Source organism: Oryx dammah, unplaced genomic scaffold (genome assembly GCF_014754425.2).
Source record: "Oryx dammah isolate SB20612 unplaced genomic scaffold, SCBI_Odam_1.1 HiC_scaffold_9, whole genome shotgun sequence".
Taxonomy (NCBI): Eukaryota; Metazoa; Chordata; class Mammalia; order Artiodactyla; family Bovidae; genus Oryx; species Oryx dammah.
Genome location: NW_024070193.1, coordinates 52,618,538 through 52,641,263, shown reverse-complemented (window position 1 = coordinate 52,641,263; position 22,726 = coordinate 52,618,538). Strand labels below are relative to the sequence as shown.

Here is a 22,726-nt window from a genome sequence, read left to right as displayed (position 1 = left end):
TGGCGGGCTGGAGTCCATGGGGTCGCAGGAGTCGGACACGACTCAGCGACTAAACCACCACCAACCGTGGATGCTAAGAGGACCTCTGGGTGATCACCCTAGGAAGCATCCCATGGATAAACTGTGGTCTCAGATTCATTTGTTTGGGACAGAAGTGGGTCTGTTGAGAGAAGAGAGAAAGTGCCAGGGAGCAGGACTGGTATACTAAGAGTATTTACTGTGTGCCGGGTACTCTGCTGAGTACTTTCTGTGTATTAATTTAGCCTTCTCAGAAACACCAAATGGGAGAAACTGAGGCACAAAAAGTTGGAGTAACTTACCCAAGGTCACTCACCTAGTAAGAAGAGAGAGAGCAGACACCTTGAACAGTGGGTTTCATGATTTGAATCTCAGAAAAAAGGCAGGACAGCGCATGCAGGTGGCGGGCGTGCACCGGCCTCTCCCTGAGCATCGCTGTCTCCCGAGTCAGTGTCGGTTCCCTGATGTTTAGGCATTTTCCATGCCTTTGAAAGCTGAACGTTTTGTTGTCTTCATGGTTATTAAGAGTCTTTGAGGCCAAAAATGAGAAATAAGCAGATAGTCTTACCTGAAAGTCGTAAGTTCAAGGGCTTCTCTGTTAGGCCTTATTTTTTTGTAACGCCTTTCTTTCTAAAATGCTTACCTATAGCATACTCTCTAATGGATGTTACACAGTGTCGCTGACTGGAATTTGCATCTGAAAAGGATTTGCTTATTTTTTTTTCTCTTATTTAGAAACAGTGGAACAGAAAATTCTGAATGTAATTTTTAAAATTCCAATATAAAAACTTCTACTGCAAAGAAGGAAGAACAGGAAGTTTGTATAAGTGTGACTAACTTGAAATGGAGAAAATAGAATGATGTGCTCTATTTGTAGACATTGGTGTGGAGCTAGTTTTGTAGTTTTATTCAGTATTTAGATATTCATCTTGGATTTCCAACTCAATCTTTTTTTTTTCCCTTCCACTGACAAATTTATTTTAAAGGTGTCTGGAGTTTTGGCTCAAAAACTAATCATTAACGTAGGTAGGACTCAAGAAAGCATAGATAAAGCCACTAGCAAGATCAGAATTTGGATTTTCAGCTTAAGTTGTTAGCCAGTCTGTGTGAATCTTGCTTCTGTAATACTGTGGTTTGATGTGTCCTAGTGGACTCTTCGTGCTTAGAGTTCAGTGTCAAGATAACTGCTTTGTAAAGTAAGGATGTTAGTATCACAAATGAGACAAAGTGGCCTTTTCAGTATCTCCTCCCTTGTGGGCATGGTTATCATGCAGAGGACACGGCTTTTAGAGTCACAGAAACTTGATATGAGCCCCAACTCTACTACTCATTGAAGTGTAATATTGGCAGTTTAACCATTTACTTTATTTATTTGCAAAATGAAGATATTGAATCCACCCTGTATTAGTCTCGATTCTCCAGAAAAGCAAAGCCAATAAGATTTCGTGTGTGTATATAGATACAGACACAGAGATTCCTTTTGAGGCATTGGGTCATGTGATGATGGAGGCTGAGAAGTTCCCAGACGTGCTGTCCACAAGCTGGAGGACCAGGAGAGCTGTAGCTCATCTGAGTCAGAAGGCCTGTGAGCCAGCAGAGCCAGTCTGTGAATTCCAGTCTGAAAGCTGGCAGGTTTGAGACCCAAGAGGAGTTGATGTTTCAGCCCAGGTCCAAAGGCCGGAAAAGAGCAATGTCTGGCTCAGCCGTTAGGCAGGAGATCTCTCTCAGTCAGCCCTTTTTGCTCTGTTCACCCCTGCTGGGGAGGAAAATCTGCTTTACTCAGCCTGCTGATTCAGATGCTAATCTCATCCAGAAACCCTTACAGACAACACCCAGAATGATGTTTGGCCAAGTCACAGACTGGCACTCTGTTGACCCAGTCATGTTGACCATGAAATTAATCATCATGAGTTCTCCCCTTGTCAACTTGCACCCCTAGGCATGTCCTTAAACCATACTTAATCTCTTCATAAAGACAGTAGGAACTCATGATTCCAGCTAATGTGATTCAGCTATCCAGTGTACAACCAAAAATACGCTTAAGCCCCTCCTCAGAAGCGGAGGCAAAGTCCTAGAGTGATACTCATTCCTCCTGATGCTCGGCGCCTTCGGCACGTGAATGCAGAATTGAAAGAACTTTACTATGATACAAAGTCAGCACATCTCATATCACACAGAAAGGGGCTGACAGGAAAGACAGAAAAATATTTGTTCTGTACACACACATTCATAACAAAATAGGGAGAAAGTACAACAATTACAGTCCTAATCTCTCTAACTGCTCATGTGGTCAGAGTTGGCACTTAACAGCCACCTTCTGCCACACATTCTGTATTCCTTTTGGCTTCAGCAAGCCCCTCAGCTGGTCGTGGTTCCTTATTTGGTGGAGTGACCCAAACTGCCATTCCCAAAGCCATGAATAGTCCTCTTTGGACTGGCTTCAGTTTCCCGTTGACTTTAATCCTAGGGCATTTTAACACTGAGAGACATCCCAAGGGATTTCCTGTATTTTAGACATTCTCTTCCTTAGTTCATGGAAGAGTAGTTTGCACCAGTTATTGTGAATATTAAATGAGCCTTAACAGATACAAGAAAGTATTAAAATCATGCCTGAAAAAGTAGAAGTGTTTAATCAGTGTTTTCATATATCTGCCAGTACCCAGCCAAAGTTACTTTTTTAAAGCAATGTGTTTAAATAGGGGATTGCTGAAAAGAAAGAGGGGTAGCTTTTATGTTGCATGTTCATATTTTTAGAGTAGTACTGTTTAGCTTAAATAGATTTTCTTTTTTTTTTTTAAAGCAACATTGTTTTAGATCTCTGCCCAGCAGCCAATGTTGCCATAGCTGGCCTCAAAAAGCCTTAGAATTTGTGGAGTAGCTGTGAGCCCTGGCTCGGGGAGGCCTACCTCCAGAGTCAAGGCTTTCAAAGAGTAGTGTGTGATTTTTAAAAAGACTTAATGTTTTAATTGAAAACATTTTTTCAATGCTTACAGTCCCTTTATACACTAGGAGCAGAAGTGGGGTGTTGGAAGAATGTTCTAAAATATCGTCGGTTACACCTGGAAATACATATTTAGTTCCTAAACTTCAGGTTATTTTGCTGTTAGATAAGCAGCATGAATAAGATTTTTTCCAACTTTCTCCATTGAAGGGTCGAGTGGTGGAAAACATCTCAAAGCGATGTGGTGGGTTCCTGAGGAAGCTGAGCTTGCGAGGGTGTATTGGCGTTGGAGATTCCTCCTTGAAGTAAGTCAGTCCACTGTGACCCAGTCTGTCAACGGCAGCTTTTAGCCCATTCTCATCAGCAAAAATCAGCCACGCATATTATTCGCTTTTCTTCTGTTGGAATCTTCCTATGTAACTTGCATTAGAGTAATGAGAATATCATGATTTTGGAGCCAGCAGCCCTGAACTAGAAACTGAGAGCTCGAGTGTGGTCAGAGGTGTGGCCGTGGGACAGGTTACTTCACTTTGCTGTCAGTTCTCTCGTCTGAAAGAGGAGGCAGTTACAGCTCCTTCATGGCCATGTCATGGGTCAAGTAACATGTACATAGTACCAGGCACATAATCATATTAGTTCACCTCGCTTCTCTTCGTCACTTTCCCATCTTCCTAGGTGCCTTCTCATAATCACAGCTACCTTGTTGTATAAATTATACTAATTAACAAAATAATTCTTTCAAAAACTTCTTTACCATAACCTGGGATTTTGCTTACCCATAATGGGATATGGTTTTCACCTTGTTCTCATTAGCAATACACCCCATCCAGCCAAATGCTTGCCCACCTCTTCCTGGGTAGCCGTTATTTATTGGAAATGTTATTACTCCTCTGTTAAGGACATGGCTTTGAGCTTTTTTTGAGACAGTCAGTTCAGTCGCTCAGTCGTGTCCGACTCTTTGCGACCCCATGAATCGCAGCACGCCAGGCCTCCCTGTCCATCCATCTCCTGGAGTTCACTCAGACTCACGTCCATCGAGTCAGTGATGCCATCCGGCCATCTCATCCTCTCTCGTCCCCTTCTCCTCCTGCCCCCAATCCCTCCCAGCATCAGAGTCTTTTCCAATGAGTCAACTCTTCGCATGAGGTGTCCAAAGTACTGGAGCTTCAGCTTTAGCATCATTCCTTCCAAAGAAATCCCAGGGCTGATCTCCTTCAGAATGGACTGGTTGGATGTCCTTGCAGTCCAAGGGACTCTCAAGAGTCTTCTCCAACACCACAGTTCAAAAGCATCAATTCTTCGGTGCTCAGCCTTCTTCACAGTCCAACTCTCAGGTCCATACATGACCACAGGAAAAACCATAGCCTTGACTAGACGGACCTTAGTCGGCAAAGTAATGTCTCTGCTTTTGAATATGCTATCTAGGTTGGTCATAACTTTCCTTCCAAGGAGTAAGCGTCTTTTAATTTCATGGCTGCAGTCACCATCTGCAGTGATTTTGAAGCCCCCAAAAATAAAGTCTGACACTGTTTCCACTGTTTCCGCATCTATTTCCCATTAAGTGATGGGACCGATGCCATGATCTTCGTTTTCTGAATGTTGAGCTTTAAGCCAACTTTTTCACTCTCCTCTTTCGCTTTCATCAAGTGGCTTTTTAGCTCCTCTTCACTTTCTGATTAAACCTGTATGTCTTTGCCCTTGTGGCCTCTAGTGTTGTTTGAGGTTGGCTCAATTAGGACACACACACTGCCCCTTAGAATCTTGGAATCGTCTTTGCCTCTTGGAAACTTAACCATACCATAGCATAGTCAATCACAGACCTCCAGTGAGAATGTACAGTGTGTATTGATTGCAGATACTAGAATTTGTAATTGAAACGTCTGCTGCACCATTGCTAAGAAAATCAATTCATGACATTTTCTAAGGATCAAAACACTCCGTCTATATTATGGAATGCAGAGGTGGGTTTTTTTTTTAACCAAAACATGCAGATCATCAGAAAAATTGTGTGCTTCGTCAAAAGCTTTGTAAATCAGTGGAATAGATTGAGTCTGTTTTAACAGGACGCTTAAATGTATTTTGGCCACCTGCTGTGAAGAGCTGACTCATTTGAAAAGACCGTGATGCTGGGAAAGATCGAAAGCAGGAGGAGAAGGGGACGACAGAGGATGAGATGGTTGGATGGCATCACTGACTCAGTGGACATGAGTTTGGATAAACTCCGGGAGTTGGTGATGGACAGGGAGGCGTGGCGTGCTGTGGTTCATGGGGTCGCAAAGAGTCGGACACGACAGAGCAACTGAACTGAACTAAATGTACCAAATAGGTCCTAAGATAACTTATACCAGAAAACATAAATCTGATCGTGTATCCACTAAAGAAGCTAAAAGTGAAGATGTGGTTTGTCAGTGGGGACTGTCAAAGAAACACATTCTCCTCTTGGCACTTGGAATAGAGCCATGGGTAACAAAACTGTCCTGTAAGGGTAAGAATGTTACTGGTTTACCATGAATTTTAGAGCAGAAATCTGTATCAGTATCTATATAAATTGTTAATGTGTGAGGCCAGATCACTGTGAGAAATAATGATTAACATAATCAAAGGATGCTGACTGGAGAATTTTGTTACGCGTCAGGTTTTGGTTGAAATCACCTAGAATCAGCCTTGGCCTCTGTCCTACCCTTGCATGTGTGTTCTCACTGTGGCGCGAGGGGTGCGATTTGTTTACAAGTGTTGATTGAGCTTGTACTATACCAAGTGCTGATTTAGGCACTGGAAGTACAGCAGTAATTATAATAGTGGATTGAAATTCTATTCTAATGGGTCTTGCAAATATGTTCTCTGTAACTCCTGCTCCACCATTAGATACGAAGTCCTGTTGATTTTAAATATTGAGATTTAATTGCGCTACAATGAACTGTGCATCTTTAAAGTATACAATTTGATATAGTATAGATTATGAATGTACCCATGAAACTGACATTGTACCAAGATAGTAAGTGTGTTCACATCCCACAGTTTTCCTCCTGTGCCTTTGTCATCACCCCCTTCCTCCCAGCCCTTCTCTACTTCGTCTCTAGGAAACCCCGATCTGCTTTCCGTCACTGTGGGTTAGCTTGCTTTTTGTAAAATTTTATATTTTACAGCATCTACTCCTTTTTGCCTGGCCTCTTTAACTTAACATGATAGTTTTTGAGAGTCACCCATGTTGTTATGGGTGTCGGTAACTTTTCATTCCTTTTTATTGATAGGGAGTGGTCTACTGTATGGCGTCTAATGCAGCTTATCCATTCCTCTGTTTATGGACATCTGGGTTTTTCCAATTTTTACCCATTACACATAAAGCTTATAAAGGTTTTCATGTAAGATGCATGCCATCATTTTTCTTAGGAGTAGAATGGAGTAGATCATTTGATAGGTGTGTGTTTCACTTTTTAAGAAACTTCCAAAATGTTTCTCGAAAAATTGGACCCTTTTACATTCCCACGAGAAGTGTATAATGCTCCCAGTTCCTCTGAGTCTTTGCCAGTTCTTGGTGGCTCAGTCTTTGTCATTTCAGCCATTCCTGTGGATGTGAACAGTGGTATCTCATTGTGGTTTTACTTTGCATTTCTCTCATGACTAATGCTGTTAAGTGTCTTTTTATGTGATTTTTGCTGTCCATTTATTGTCTTTGCTGAAATGTCTGTTCTAATATTTGGTTGGTTGGTTGTTTTGCCTGTATTTTTTTTTTCCGTTAGATTGTTTATTGTCTTACCATTGAATTTTGCGAGTTCTTAATATGTTCTGAATATAAATCTTTTATCAGATATGTTTTGCACATTTTTTTCCCCAGTCTGTGGCTTACCTTTGTATTCTTTTAACTGTCTTTTGAAGTTTTTCATTTTGAGGTAGTTCAGTTTATCAGTATTTTTCTTATGAATCATGCTTTTGGTATTACATATGAGATCTTTGCCTAACTCAAGGCCATAAAAGTTTTCTTATATGTTTCTACAAGTTCTGTAGTTTAGACCTGTGATCCATTTTGACTTGATTTTTGTGTATGGTGTGAGGTGTAGGTTGATACTCATTTTTTTGTCTGTGACATTCAGTTCTTAGCACCATATGTTGAAATGACCACCCATTTCCCACCAAATTGCCTCTTACAGTTTTGTTAAAAATTATTTGTTCAAATAATTATGGAACTATTTCTGTACTCTCAGTATTTTCCATTGATCAAATTGTCTATCTTTACAGCAGACCATACTGTCTTGATAGCTATAGCTTTATTGAAGTCTTGAAATTGAAGTCTTGAAATGAGGCTTTATTAGTCCTTAAACTTAATTATCTCAAATCTGTTTTAGCTATACTAGGTAAGTTGCATTTCCATATAAATTATGGACCCATCTTGTCAATTTCTACAAAAAAGCTTGCTGGGATCCTGATTAGGTTGATGGTGAATCCATAGATCAATTTGCAGAGACTTGACATCTTAGAAGTACTAAGCCTTTCAACCCATAAGCCTGGCTTATCTCTCCTTATATTTAGGTGTTTTTTAAATTTCCCTCAGTATGTTATGGCGTTTTCAGTGTACAAATTGTGCACATCTTTTGTCATATCAATCTGTAAGTGTTATGAAATATTACTGTAAATGACATTTTAAATTACAACTTTGATCATTCATTGTTGGTAAATAGAAATATAATTGATTTTTAAAAATTTTTTCCATTAAAAATTGTTTTGTTTACTTATTTGGCCACGCTGGATCTTAGCTGAAGTGTGTGGGGCCTGTTAGTTGCCGTATGTGAGCTGTTGCAAGTCATGCCACCATGTAGGGTCTAGTTCTCTGACCAGGGCTCAAACCCCTGCCCTCTGCATTGGGAACATGGAGTCTTAGCCACTACCCCACCAGGGAAGTCCTCGAAATATGATTGGTTTTTGTACATTAATCTTTTATCCTGCACCTGAATAGACTCACATTAGTTTTAGTAGTTTTCTTTGTTGATTACTTTGGATTTTCTTTGTAGACAGTCATATTGCCTATAAATGAAGACAGTTTTTTTTCTTTTTTCAGGATCTTTTTAAGGAAGATTCATTCATTTATTTACGGCTGCGCTGGGTCTTTGGTGCTGCATGCGGCTTCTCTCTAGTTGCAGAGAGTAGGGGCTCCTCTTCTTTGCAGTGCCCAGGCTTCTGGTTGCAGTGGCTTCTCTTGTTGTGGAGCACAGGCCCTAGGGCATGCAGGCTTCAGTACTTGCGGCGCATAGCCTCAGCAGTTGCGGCTGGCAGGCTCTGGAAGCGCTGGCTCAGTAGTTGTAGCGTCCGGACTTCTTTGCTCTGTGGCATGTGGGATCTTCCTGGATCAGGGATCAAACCCATGTCCCCTGCATTGGCAGGTGAATTTGAATATAATTTTTCTTGTTTTTTAATCAGTGCATTTTCTTTTTTTTTAATTTTATTGTATTATAATTGATTTACAATATTGTGTTAGTTTCACGTGTGTGGGAAAGTGATTCAGTTATACCTACATTCATTCATTTTCAGATTCTTTACACATATAAGGAATTAAAGCATAATGAGTAGAATTCCGTATGTTATACAGTAATTCTTATTGGTTATCTATTTTATATATAGTAGTGTGTGTGTATGTTAATCCCAAGCTTCTAATTTATCCCTCTTTCCCACATTTCCCCTTTGGTAACCATAACTTTCTTTTTGAAATCTGTGAGTCTTTCTGTTTTGTAAATAAGTTCATTTGTATCCTTTTTTTTTTTAGGTAGATTCTATAAATGTGTGACAACAGATGATATTGGTCTTTCTCTGTCTTATCTTGCGTCACTTAGTGTGATAGTGTATAAGCCCATCCATGTTGCTGGAAATGGCATTATTTCATTCTTTTTTATGGCTGAGTAATATTTATATATATATACACTACATTTTCTTTATTCCATTGTCAATGGATATTTAAGTTGCTTCCATTTCTTGGCAATTGTAAATAGCACTGTGATGAACATGGGGGTCCATGTATCTTTTCAAATTATGGTTTTCCCATACGTAGAGTGGGTATAGGATTATTGAGTCACATGGTAGTTCAGTTTTTAGTTTTTTAGGGAACCTCCATACTCATCTTCTTTAGTAGTTGTACCAGTTTGTATTCCCACCAACAATGTAGATTCCCTTTGATCCGTACCCTCTCCAGCATTTATTGTTTGTAGACTTTGTTTATACTGGCCATTCTGACCAGTGTGAGGTGATACCTTGTTGTAGTTTTGATTTGCATTTCTCTGATGGTTAGTGATCCAAAGATGAAATTGTCAACATCCGTTGGATCTTAGAAAAAGCAAGAGAGTTCCAGAAAAACACCTACTTCTGCCTTATTGATTACACCAAAGCCTTTGACTGTGCGGTACACAACAAACTGGAAATTTCTTCAAGAGATGGGAATACCAGACCATCTTACCTGCCTCCTGAGAAATCTGTGTGCAGGTCAAGAAGCAACAGTTAGAACCGGACATGGAACAACAGACTGGTTCCAAATTGGGAAAGGAGTACATCAAGGCTGTATATTGTCACCCTGCTGCTTATTTAACTTATATGCAGAGTACATCATGTGAAATGCCAGGCTGGTTGAGGCGCAAGCTAGAATCAAGATTACCAGGAGAAATATCAATAACCTCAGATATGCAGATGACACCACCCTTACGGCAGAAAACAAAGAAGAACTGAAGAGCCTCTTGATGAAAGTGAAGGAGGAGAGTGGAAAAGTTGGCTTGAAACTCCACATTCAGAAAACTAAGATCATGGCATCCAGTTCCATCATTTCATGGCAGATAGATGGGGAAACAATGAAAACGGTGAGAGGCTTTATTTTGGGGGGCTCCAAAATCACTGCAGATGGTGATTGCAGCCATGAAATTAAAAGATGTTTGCTCCTTGGAAGAAAAGCTATGACCAGCCTAGACAGCATATTAAAAAGTAGAGACGTTACTTTGCCGACAAAGGTCTGTCTAGTCAAAGCTACAGTTTTTCCAGTAGTCATGTATGGATGTGAGTGTTGGACTCTAAGGAAAGCTGAGTGCCGAAGAATTAATGCTTTTGAACTGTGGTGTAGGAGAAGATTCCTGAGAGTCCCTTGGACTGCAAGGAGATCCAACCAGTCCATCCTAAAGGAAATCAGTCCTGAATATTCATTGGAAGGTCTGATGCTAAAGCTCTGATACTTTGGCCACCTGATGCAAAGAACTGACTCATTGGAAAACATCTTGATGCTGGGAAAGATTGAAGATGGGAGGAAAGGGACAACAGAGGATGAGATGGCTTTATGGCATCACCAACTTGATGGACATGAGTCCAAGGCAAGCTCCAGGAGTTGGTGAAGGACAGGGAGGCCTGGCGTGCTGCAGTTCATGGGGTCGCAGAGTCAGACACGACGGAGCAGCTGAACTGACTGACAGATGGTTAGCGATGCTGAGCATCTTTTCATGTGCGTATTGGTCATCTGTATGTCGTCTTTGGAGAGATGTCTATTAAGATTCTGCCCATTGTTTGATTGGGTTGTTTGTTTTTTGTTGTTGAGTTATATGAGCTGTTTATATAATTTGGAAATTAAGTCCTTGTTGGTCACATCATTTGCAAATATTTTCTCCCATTTCTTAAGTTGTCTTTCTTTTTTAAAAAAATTTTTTTAAATAATGGCTTTCTTTGCTATGCCAAAGCGTGGACATTTGATTCAGTTCTGTTTATCTTTGTTTTTACTTCTATTGGCTTGGGAGACTCACCTGAGAAAAACATTTAGGTCAGAAAATGTTTTGCCTGTGCTTTTGGCAAGGATTTTTACAGTGTCATGTCTTATGTTTATGTCCTTAAGCCATTTTGAGTTTATTTTTGTGCATGGCAAGAGGGTGTGCTCTAACTTCGTTGATTTACATGCAGCTGTCAAACTTACCCAACACCCCTGAAGAGACTTTGCCCATTTTATATTCTTGCCTCCTTTATCAAAAATTAATTGGCCAGCAGTTCAGTTCAGTCACTCAGTTGTGTCCAACTCTTTGCGACCCCATGGATTGCACCACGCCAGGCCTTCCTGTCCATCACCAACTCCCGGAGTTGACTCAAACTCACGTCCATTGAGTCAATGCCATCCAGCCATCTCATCCTCTGTCATCCCCTTATCCTCTTGCCTTCAATCTTTCCCAGCATCAGGGTCTTTTCCAGTGAGTCAGCTCTTTGCATCAGGTGGCTAAAGGATTGGTGTTTCAGCTTCAGTGTCAGTCCTTCCAATGAACACCCAGGTCTGATCTCCTTTGGGATGGACTGGTTGGATCTCCTTGCAGTCCAAGGGACTCTCAGGAGTCTTTTTCAACACCACGTTCAAAAGCATCAATTCTTCAGCACTCAACTTTCCTTACAGTCCAACACTCACATCCATACATGACTACTGGAAAAACTGTAGCTTTGACTAGACGGACCTTTGTCAGCAAAGTAATGTCTCTGCTTTTTAATATGCTGTCTAGGTTGGTCATAACTTTTTGTCCAAGGAGCAAGCATCTTTTAATTTCATGGCTGCAGTCACCATCTACAGTGATTTTGGAGCTCAAAAAATGAAGTCTGTCACTGTTTCCACTGTTTCCACATCTATTTGCCATGAAGAAATGGGACCAGATGCCATGATCTTAGTTTTCTGAATGTTGAGTTTTAAACCAGCTTTTTCACTCTCCTCTTTTGCTTTCATCAAGAGGCTCTTTAGTTCTTCTTCACTTTCTCCCATGAGGGTGGTGTCATCTGCATATCTGAGGTTATTGACATTTCTCCCGGCAATCCTGATTCCAGCTTGTGCTTCTTCCAGCCCAGCGTTTCTCATGATGTGCTCTGCATATACGTTAAATAAGCAGGGTGACAGTATACAGCCTTGACGTACTACTTTTCCTGTTTGGAACCAGTCTGTTGTTCCATGTCCAGTTCTCACTGTTGCTTCTTGACCTGCACACAGATTTCTCAGGAGGCAGGTCAGGTGGTCTGGTATTCCCATCTCTTGAAGAAATGTCCACAGTTTGTTGTGATCCACGCAGTCAGAGGCTTGGCCTAGTGAGGGAAGCAGGAGGAGCTGTTGGCCATAGGAGTGTGGGTTTACTGCTGTGCTCTCTATTCCATTGATCCATATGCCTGTTTCTGTACCAGTACCACGGTGTTTTTATCAGTGTAGCTTTGTAGTATTGTCCAGAACCTGGAAGGGTTATGCCTCCTACTTTGATTTTATAGCTCTTCCTTGGCAATTCTGGTTCTTTTATTCTTCCATATAAAATTTAAGATTATTCTAGGTCTGTGGAAAATGTCGTGGGTCGTTTGATAGTGATTGCATCACATCTGTGGATTGCTTTGGGTTGTATGGCCATTCTAACAGTCTTCTTCCAATCCAAGAACATGGGGTGGCTTCCATTCCTCAAGGGCCCTCTCCAGCAGCGCAGGGGGAAAGCGTCAGCTCTTCGGCACTCAGCCTTCTTCATGGACCGAGTCTAAGGCTTGGAGTCTCCTATCTATAGTGTCCTGTCATCTGCGTGTGGTGTTCCACCTCTTCCTCTCCAAACTGGACGCTTTAATTTCTCTCTCTGTCGGATTGCTGAGGCTAGGACTTCCATTAATATGTTGAATAGAAGTGGTGAGAATGGATATCCTTGTCTTGTTCCAGATTTTAGCAGGAAGGCTTTCAACTTTTCTACTGTGGAGTATTATATTGGCTGTTGGTTTGTCATAAGTAGCTTTTATGATGCTGAGATTCATTTCCTGTATGCCTACTTTGGTGAGAGTTTTATCATGAATGGATGTTGAATTTTGTCCGATGCTTGTTCCTCATTTCTTGAGATGGTCATGTGGTTCTGTGTTTTCCTTTTGTTAGTGACATGTATTACATTGCTTGATTCACGTGTATGTTGAGCCATCCTTGTGAACTTGGGATGAGCCCCACTTGGTCATGGTGTATGTTTTTTTTTTTATGTTGAATTGGTTTGCTAATATTTTGTTGAGGATTTTTACATCTATATTCATCAACAGTATTGTCCTGTAATTTTCTTTTATGGTGGTATCTTTGGTTTTGGTATCAGGGTGATGGGCTTACCTTGGTAGCTTAGCAGTAAAGAATCTGCCCTCAATGTAAGAGATGGGGGTTCGATCCCTGGGTCGGGAAGATCCCCTGGGGAAGAAAATGACAACCCACTCCAGTATTCTTGCTTGGGAAATCCCATGGACAGAGGACCCCGGCAGGCTGCAGTCCGTGGGATCACAAAGAGTCAGACACCATTTATCCACTAAACAACAACAATCAGGGAGATGGTGGCTTATTCATAGCATGTCTTTGGAGTTCTCTCCTCCTAAATCTTTTGGAATAGTTTAAGAAGAAATGTGTGAGTTCTTTGTATGTTTGGTAGAATTCGCCTATGACGCCATCTGGTCTTCCCCTTTTCTTTGTAGGGAGTTTTAAAATTACAGATTCTGTCTCACGCCTCGTGATGAGTCTGTTCAAATGATCTCTTCTTGATTCTGTTTTGGTGTGCTGCCAGTTTCCAGAAAGTCGTCCATTTCTTCTTGGTTTTATTGACTTTTTTTTTCTGCTGTTTTTTTAAATCTCTACTTTATTTCCTCCTTGATCTTTATCATTTCTGTCCTCCTGAACTTAGGTTTTTTGGTTCTTCTTTTTCTAATTCTTTTAGGTGGTCAGTTGGGTTGGTTAGAGATTTGTCATCTTTTGAGGAATGCCTGCTTCACTATGAACTTTGCTCTAAGAACTGCTTTTGCTACATCGCATAGAGTTTTGTATGGTTGTGTTTTCATTGTCATTTGTCTCAAGGTATTTTTAATTTCCCTTTTGGTTTCCTCATTGATCCATTGGTTTTTTAGTAGAGCATTGTTTAGTCTCCATGTAATGGTTGAGTTTTTAAAAAATTTTTCTTGTGGTTGATTTCTTTTCCTTTTTTTTTCCTTAGGTTAATTTGTGCTTTTATTTGCCAGTATAATTTAACTACAATGGCCTGCAAACGTTTGTGGTCTGAAAAAATACATTTTACATCAGTCCAACCAAAACACACGTGTATAACATGTATACGTTTGTAAAAGTGAAATAAAAATTTTGGCCAAAATGTCTACCCTGAGTATTAATTCTTTTTGAGACTTCTTTTTAAAGCAGTTTTAGGTTTACAAAAAAATTGACAGAAAGGTGCAGAAATTCCCCATATACCCTTGACCCTCACTTGCATAACCATTATTAACAGGGTGATACTTTTTTTTTCTTTTTAAACCAAGGGTGAACTGTATTGACCCATCATACCCACCAGAGTGCACCGTTCTCCTTCGGGTTAGCTTTAATGAAGTGAATAGTGTTGGGTGTCCTATCTTAGACAGAAATATGATGACGGACATCCATCCTTATAATGCCATTCAAAGTATTTTCACTGCTCATAAAAACTTAAACACTCTGTTTATCTCTTCTCTCTCCCAAACTCCTGGCAGCCATTGATCTTTTTATTGTCTCCATAGTTTTGCATTTTCCAGAATGGCATACATTTGGAATCTATTTTTATGTTTTTCTTTCTCCTTAAAAAGATAGGTTCAAAACCTTTATGTCTGCCAGACTACTCTTGGTTTTACTGATTTTTTTTTTCTGTTGTTTTTTTAATCTCTACTTTATTTCCTCCCTGATCTTTATTATTTCTGTCCTGCTGACCTTAGGTTTTTTGGTTCTTCTAATTCTTTTAGGTGGTAGGTTAGGTTGTCTATTAGAGATTTTTCATCTTTTGAGGAATGCCTGCTTCACTATGAACCTTCCTCTAAGAACTGTTTTTGCTATATCTCCGATTTTTGTTTGGTCCATCCTTGCACGGACTGGACAGACTCTAGGTGGCGAACTCCCCCACTAAATACTGTAGCTTTTCTCGTAATTTGGAGCCCTGTCACAGTGGTCCTGCCTAGCAGTCACATGGAGGTGCAGAGGAATGTGTGTTGGCTGTTTGCTTAGAGGAAGGTTGCAGGTTTTGTGCCCTTTGTCACAGTGAAGCCTGTGGGTGATTTGTAGTTTTGTGCCACTGTGGTCAGAGAAGATGCTTGACATAATTTCTTAAATGTGTTGAGGTTAGGTTTGTGCCCTAGTATGTGGTCAGTCCCAGAGAACATTTCATGTGTACCTGAAAAGAATGTGTATTCTGAGTTTTTTGTTTGTTTGTTTTTGGATATAATGTCCTGAAAATATCAATTAAACCTATGTGTTCATTATATCATTTAGGTTCTCTGTTGCCTTACTGATTTTCTGTCTAGATATGTCCCTTGATGTCAGTGGGGTTTTGAAGTCTCCTATTATGATTGTATTCCCATCAGTTTCTCCCTTTCTGTCTATTAATACTTACTTTATGCACTTGGGTGCTCCTGTGTTAGATGTATATGTGTTAACCAGGGTAGAACCCTCTTCTTGCACTGATCTCCATCCTTACTTTGCTTCCTTCTGTGCCCCCCTCTATAGCCTTTGCTTCACAGTCTGTCTGGTTCGATATGGACAGTGTGCCTCCAGCTCTTCTGTTTGTCTGTTTGCATGAATAACCTTTTCCACCCCCACTTCCAGTCTCTGTCCTTTGCCCTAAGGGGGGGCTCCTGGCAGCAGATTGTAGGCATTTTTGTTTTTTAATCCAGTCTGCCACTCTCTGGGTTTTGATTGGAGTATTCAGTCCATTGACATTTAAGGTAATTATTGACACATATGTATTCATTGCCAAATGAAGCCTTGTTTTCCAGTTTGTTCTTTGTTTTTCCTTCGCTTCACTCTTCTTTCTGTGTGTGATGTTGTCCTTGTCTTTTATGCTTGTGTTCTCTTCTTTTTGGTTTTTGTGGCTTTATTGTAAGTTTTTGACTCATGGGTGCCTGGTTTTTGAAGTATGTTAATGCCTTCTTATATCTGCTTGCTGTAGACTGATAGTCATATAGGCTCAAACACATTCCAAATTAAAACCAAAAAAAAAAAAAAATGGGGTCTGCATTTTCTTACTCTCCTTGCCTGTATTTTATGATTTTGGTGTCCTGTTTTACATCTTCATGTTTATCCTTTTGCTGTTCCTTGTATTTATTGTTGGTTTCACAAACAGTTTTTTCTCTCTCTTTGATCTCTGTGTTGGCTAGTTTAAGTGATTTACTTTCTGATTATGATTTCTTCCTTTCTATATCTTCTTGCTTCTTTTCTATTTAAAGAAAATCTTTCAATATTTTTTCCTTCTATTCTAAATGATAATCTTGGTGGGTAGCTAGAATATTCTGGGTTGCAGAGTTTTCCCTTTCGAGACTGTGAATATATATTTTGCCCTTCCCTTCTGGCCAGCAGTGTTTCTGTGGTGAAATCAGTCCATAGCATTCTGGGTTCCCTTGTAATGAACTTTTTCTCTTGCTTCTTTAGACTCCCCCTTTGTCTTTAGCTTTTGCCATTTTTATTATAATATGTCATGGTGTGGGTCTGTTTGAGACCTCCGTGCTTCCTATATCTGGATATATATTTCCTTCTTTAGGTTTGGGAAGTTTTCAGCCATAATTTTTCAATATGTTTTCAGTCCCCTTTTGTCTTTCTTCCCCTTCTGTAATCCATGTTAGGCATCTCTTGGCATGCTTTAGACTCTTCCATAGGTCTGTTATATTCCTTTCATTTTTTTTCATTTGCTCTCTGATGTGTTGATTGGGTAGTTTCCATAATTCTTTCTTCCAGATCACTTATTCTTTCTTCTGCTTTATTCATTCTGCTCTTCATTGCCTTTAGCTCAGCTGTCACCTCACCAATAAATTTTTCTTGGCTCCTTCTAGTTTCTAGTTCTTGTTTACAGTGATCTGCATTTCTGTTGATAGCCTTTCTTAATTCCTTTGGTATTTTCATTGCCTCCTTTGTGACCTCCGTGTCTGTTCGACTGAAGGGGTCTGCTTCGTTGTTCCTTCAGGGGAATCCTCTTGGCTTTTTAACTGGGAGTGGCTCCTCCACGTCTTCATTTTGCTTGTATTTCTCTTTTCCTGTGAGTTTAGCAGAAACAGTTATCAACTGTGGTCTTGGAGGGCTATTTTTGTGTGGGTGTGCTCCTGCCTAGCCTGTATGGGTTTAATATTTTTTGGCGTGAGGGCTGTTTTTAGTTTGGATGCTTGCGGTCTTTCCTCTGTGTGTGCTGGCTGTTAGCCCTGGAGAGGGGGTGTGCAGGAACACGCCCTTACACTTCCCTGGAAGGCAGGGGAAAGTGGTTGGCACCTGGTTGCGGGACCCTAGGTGGCGGGCGCGTGTGCTCCCAGGAAGTCGAGGTGGGAGTTGGTGCCTGGCCGTGGGACCCTCTGCAGCAGCAGGGGTCTGTTCCCGCCTCAGGAGCCCAGGATGGCGGCAGGGCGCTCACACCCACCCCTGGAACTCGTGTTGCTGGTGCCCTGCTGCCTGAGAGCGCCTGCAGAGGAGGACGCCCCTCAGACGGCCTGCCCCTCTCCTGTGCCCCCAGCAGTGGTGCCCTGCCTCTTTGGAGGCCCAGCCCCAGGCTCCCCCGACGGTGGCTCACCACACCCAGCCAACCCCAGTTCTCCCCAGGCCTGCCCTGTGACGCCCGGGCCAAAGCACGTACGCCCTCCCGCCCCAGCAGGAGCGGCTCAGGCTGGAGGGAGCCAGGCGTCACTGGCCTCTGCTTTGGCCTCTGCAATCCGGTTCCTGCGCTCTCCTCCCAGGCTCCCCGTCTGTCCCAGCTGATCTCCCCACTGGGAGGAGACTTCCCAGTGTGTGCAAACCTTGCCTCTTCACAGCTCCGTCCCAGGGGCGCAGGTTCTGTCTAGATCCCTTTGTCTCTCTCTCTCTTTTTGTGTGTGTGTGCTGTCCAGTTGTGTGGAGATTTTCTTGCGTTTTTGGAAGTCAGAGGTCTTCTGCCAGGATTCAGTAGATGTCCTGTGGGAATTGTTCCACATGCGGATGTGGTTTTGATGCATTTGTGGGAGAAGGTGAGCTCCACGTCCTGCCTCTCCACCATCTTGATCCGATCACCCGTGATTTCTTAAAATACAGTCTCAGTGCCCTTGCCTTCTCTCCTTCTGGAGTCCCAGTCGTGTGTAGATGGGCGTGCTTCATCGTCATTCCTGAATCTCACGTGTTGCTTTCAGTTTCTTTTCATCTGTCTTTCAGTCCGCTGTTGTGACCGGGTGATTCCACGTCTGTCTTCCAGATCACGGATTCATTTTTCTGTTTCACTTTAGTCTGCTATCCATTGTTGCCACACTGGTTTTGGTCTGCTTTTGGATGGTCCGTCTTTATAGTTTCTAGGTCCTCGTTACAGTGACCTTGCACTTCTCTCAATAATCTTAATTCCTGTGTCATTTTTATCTCCTCCTTTTTGAACTTGGAGTCTAGTAGATATCCTGTCAGGAGCTGCCTCTTGTTTTTTATTTTTATTTCCTCTTGGCTGTCCTCCGTCCGCGTTCCTTTCTCTGGCTGTGGGGGCAGCAGCTCCTCTCTGGTTGCAGCGTGCAGGCTCCTCGTGGCAGGGGCTGCTCTTGTTCCCGAGCACGGGCTTCAGTAGTTGGCAGCGCCTGTGCGCAGCAGCTTGGCATGCAGGCTCAGTTGCCCTGTGGCATCTTCGTGGACCAGGGATCGAATCCCTGTCCCCTGCTTTGGCGATACTGGCCTCCCAGTACCAGAGAAGTTCGATTTCTCTTGTTTTAATTGGTAGCGGTTTGCTTTTTCATTTTACTTAACTTTCTCTGTCTCTGTGAATTTAGGAGAAACAGCTGTCCATTGTGGCTCTGAAGGGCCGTTTTTCTGCGGGAGCATCTACGCGTAGGCTGTTAGGTCCAGAGGTTTTTGGTGTGAGGGCTGCTTTGGGTATGGATGCCAGCCGCCTCTTTGCTCAGAGTGTGCTCTCTGCTGCCTCCTTGCTAGAGGGGGGTGATGGTGTGTCGTAGTGTCTGGAGCCTGCGCTCGACGTGCAGTGGGACTTGCTCTTTGCTCCATCATTATCTCCATCGAGGGTAGGGCCTGCTCCCCAGCGGTGGATGTGGAGGTTCTGAGGGTCTGGTTCCGTCAGGCTCCGTTGTTCTGAGCGTGTGTCCTGCACCAAAGGAGCTGATTGCTGAAGCAGGTGAAGGCTTGTGGTCACAGCAGACCTGTGTGCCGCCTATGTAGGCATAGGCAGTTCCACTCTGAGGCAGCCCAGGGTCACACAGCTTTCTCTGTTGTGTTTGACCCAGATCCAGTGCAAGGCTGCGGGGTGGGGTAGGCTGGGGCTAGGTGCTGGGGCATCGTGACTGCAGGAGTTGAGGGTATCTGCGCTGCCCCCTAAGATCTGGGCTGCCTCTCTGGCAGTCTTCTCCCAAGACTTGTCTGCCCCAGAGGTAAGCTGCGGTGTGGAGCTGGTGCAGACAGAACACTCTAGAAAATGCTTGCTGGGAACTGCTGCCCAGGGCCTGTCTCCTGGGGTCAGCGCTTGGGTGCTGCGCCAGGTGCTCCTCAGCTAGACCTGCGCCCACTGTGAATGCTGACCATGGGTTCCATGACTCCGCCTGGGTCCCACGCCAGGTGTGTGGGAGTCTTTAGCTAGAGCCGTGTCTGCACCAGGTTGTGCAGTGGGCAGGGCTGGGATGTTTGCCCCTTCAGACTGGAAGTGCCTGAGGCAGCAGCCGCCCGTGCGAGGCACTCTGCCCTGACGGTTGGCGAGCCAGGATGCGCGCTCCTCAGGGGTACAGCCTAGGCTTCTCCAGCCTTCTGGCTGCCTCGGGGGATTCCCCGCAGGCAGGCAGGGGGCTTGTCTCCTTGGGCGGGACCCCAGGCCTGGGCTGCTCAGATTGTGCGTCAGCTTGCTCCCTCCCCAGGGCAAGGGGTCCAGCCATGTGGACATTCCTGTCCTCACAGGTCCCGAACCTGATCGCCGCCCCCCCCGCCCCCGCCTTTTTTGTCCTTCCCAGTTATGTGGATATTTTTCTTGTCGCTTTGGTTGTATGGTTCAGTTTCCTGTGAGAGTTATTCCTCACCTAGATGCATCTTTGGTGTGTTCATGGGGGGAGGTGAGCTCCATGTCCTCCTACTCGCCATCGTGACCCCACTTTTCTTACCTTGGTTAGTTTTTGAATGTTAAACCAACCTTCCACCCTTCAGATAGGCCCTTGTTGAGTTGTTCTAGACTACATTTTTTACATGTTGTTGGATCCTATTTGCTGAAATTTTGTTAAATTTTTTCTTACATTTGTGAAGGATGTTCTATGGTTTTCTTGTGATGTTTTTGTCTGGTTTATCAGGTTGTGGTAATTATAATTTTAATTATAGCTTTCCAGAATGAATTGAAATGTGTTTTCTCCTCTTCATCTTTTTTGAAAAGTTTATGTAGAATTTGTATTGTTTTACCTTACTTGGTTTGGTAAAATTTACCATTGAGGCCTACTGCGCCTGCTTCTTCTTTATGAAAGGGTTTTAACTATAAATTCTATTTCTTTAATATATATAGAACTCTTCCAGTTTTTTATTCCTTCTTGAGTTAGTTTTGGTATAGTTTTTGCCTTGCAAAGATTTTGTCCATTTCGCCTGAGTGCTTGAAGTTTTTGCAAAAAGTTGTGAATAATATACTCTTGTTATCATTTTAATATCTAAAATCTGTAGTGATAGCTCTTTGTTCCTGATTTTGGTAATTTTTATTTTTATTTTTTTTACTATATGAAAGTAATTGCTATGTCTAATAAAAATCACAGTGATTTTCAGTGCCTATTGCAATATATATATATTCTTTGAATTTTTATTGACATTAATACCAATTTTTAAAGAGTAAAGGTGAGTAAATTTCTCTGATAGTTGTAATATTTGTCTTTTTATTCCTGGTCAGCCTAGCTGTGGTGTGCTTAGTCATGTCCGACTCTTTGTGACCCTATGGACCTCATGGACTCTTTGCAAGCCCACCCGCCAAGCTCCTCTGTCCATGGTGATTCTCCAGGCCAGAATACTGGAGTTGGTAGCTGTTCCCTTTTCCAGGGGATCTTCCCAACCCAGGAATCGAACCCAGATCTCCCATATTGCAGGCAGATTCTTTACCAGCTGAGCCACAAGGAAGCCTGTGAATACTGGAGTGGGTAGCCTGTCCCTTCTCCAGGGGATCCTCCCAACCCAGGAATGGAACTGGGGTCTCCTGCATTGCAGATGGATTCTTTACCAGCTGAGCTGCCAGGGAAGTCCCAGCCTAGCTAGGGGGTTACTAATTTTTTGATGTTCTCAAGGAACCAGCTTTGGATGTCATTTTTTCCCCTTGTTTTAATGTTTTCTACTTCACTGATTTCTTCTCTTGTCTTTATTATTTCCTTTATTTTGCATTTCATTTGGCCTTTTTTCTAGTTTTTTAATGTGGAAGTTGTTTTTTAGTTTATATTGTACATTTTAAAGTTATTACAGTCTACCCTCGAATTATATTACATCTCACTTCCATTTTCCTTTGCCCAGCTGTTAAGCCGTTATTGCCATACACTTTCAAATTCCAAATATGGTCTTAAATCCACACTGGATAGTTATTATTTTTGTTTTAACAGTCAGTTAGTTGTTTTTAAAGAGATTTAAATAACTAAAATGACTTTCTATAAGTCAAGTTAATATTTCTGATCCTTCATTTCTTTTTGTAAACACAGATTTTCATCTTATGTCATTTTTTTTTTTCTGCCTGAAGAGTGTTCTTTAACTTTTCTTGCACTGCAGATCTGATGAATTCTTTCAGCACTTCTGCCTGAAAGAAACTTACTTTCTCTTCAGTTTTGAAAAAATATTTTTTGATGAATATAAAATTGTGTTGACAGATTTTGTTTCTTGCTTTTTTACTATTGATGAGACCTCTTTTGTCATCCTTGTTTTATTCCTCTGTATGAGGTGTATCTTATTTCCCTGGGTGCTTTTAATTTTTTTTTAATCACTGGTTTTCACCAGTTTGGTTAAGCTTATGCCTTGGTGGATTTTCCTTCTTGTTTCTTGCTCTTGGAATTCCTTCAGTTTCTAGGATCTGTAAGTTTATAATTTTCGTGAGGCTTCTGGCTGTTACCGCTTCTGCTCCTGTCCTGCCCCACACGTCTCTTGTTCTTCAGGGACTCCAGTCCCGTGTTCGTGAGGTTGTTTGAAGCTGTCCCACAGTTCTTTCACGCTCTGCTCTATTTCTCTTTCCTTTCCATATTTCTTTTTAGATACTTCTGGTTGCTGTGTGTTTTAAATTCACGCACCTTTTCTTCCACAGTGTGTAATCTGCTGTTAATCCCATTGGTAAATTTTCATCTCAGTCATGGTGGTTTTCCTGTTTAAAAGTTTAATTTGTATCTTTATGTCCTTCACGTCTCTGTGTAACATGCTTAATAGACATGAGATGTTTAATTAAGATCTTCACTCCAGCTTCATAGAAGTGTGTTCTACAGAACACAGTCATGACGACTTCCACGGCCTTTGTCCGCTGTTTCTGGGCTCCCGGGTGGTGCGCTGTTGTGGTAAAGCACCTGCCTGCCACGCAGGAAACGTGAAGGACATGCAGGCCTGATCCCGGAGTTGGGAAGATCCTCTGGAGGATCTCAGGTGTTACAGCCTGGAGAGTCCAGGCAAGAGAAGCCCATGGACAGAGGAGCCTGGTGGGCTACAGTCCACGGGGTTGTAACAGCAGGCGCAGCTTAGCGCAGCACCCCTCTCTGTATCGAGCATCTGTGCCAGTTCTGGATAGCCTTAATAGATTGAATTTTCTCTTCATTATGGATATATTTTCCTTCTTATTTGAATGGACGGTAATTTTTTATTCAATGCTAGACACTGTCAAT

The 22,726-nt window shown here is 42.2% G+C and overlaps 1 protein-coding gene across 1 annotated transcript in view; it reads left to right on the top strand.

Annotated features, from left to right (window-relative positions):
* Positions 1-22,726, top strand: part of FBXL2 (F-box and leucine rich repeat protein 2) — an 86,903-nt gene that overhangs the window by 52,363 nt on the left and 11,814 nt on the right. Inside the window, exon 5 of the mRNA XM_040246308.1 lies at positions 3,170-3,264. Within this exon, the coding sequence (XP_040102242.1) occupies positions 3,170-3,264 (95 nt within the window). The remainder of the gene's footprint in view (positions 1-3,169; positions 3,265-22,726) is intronic.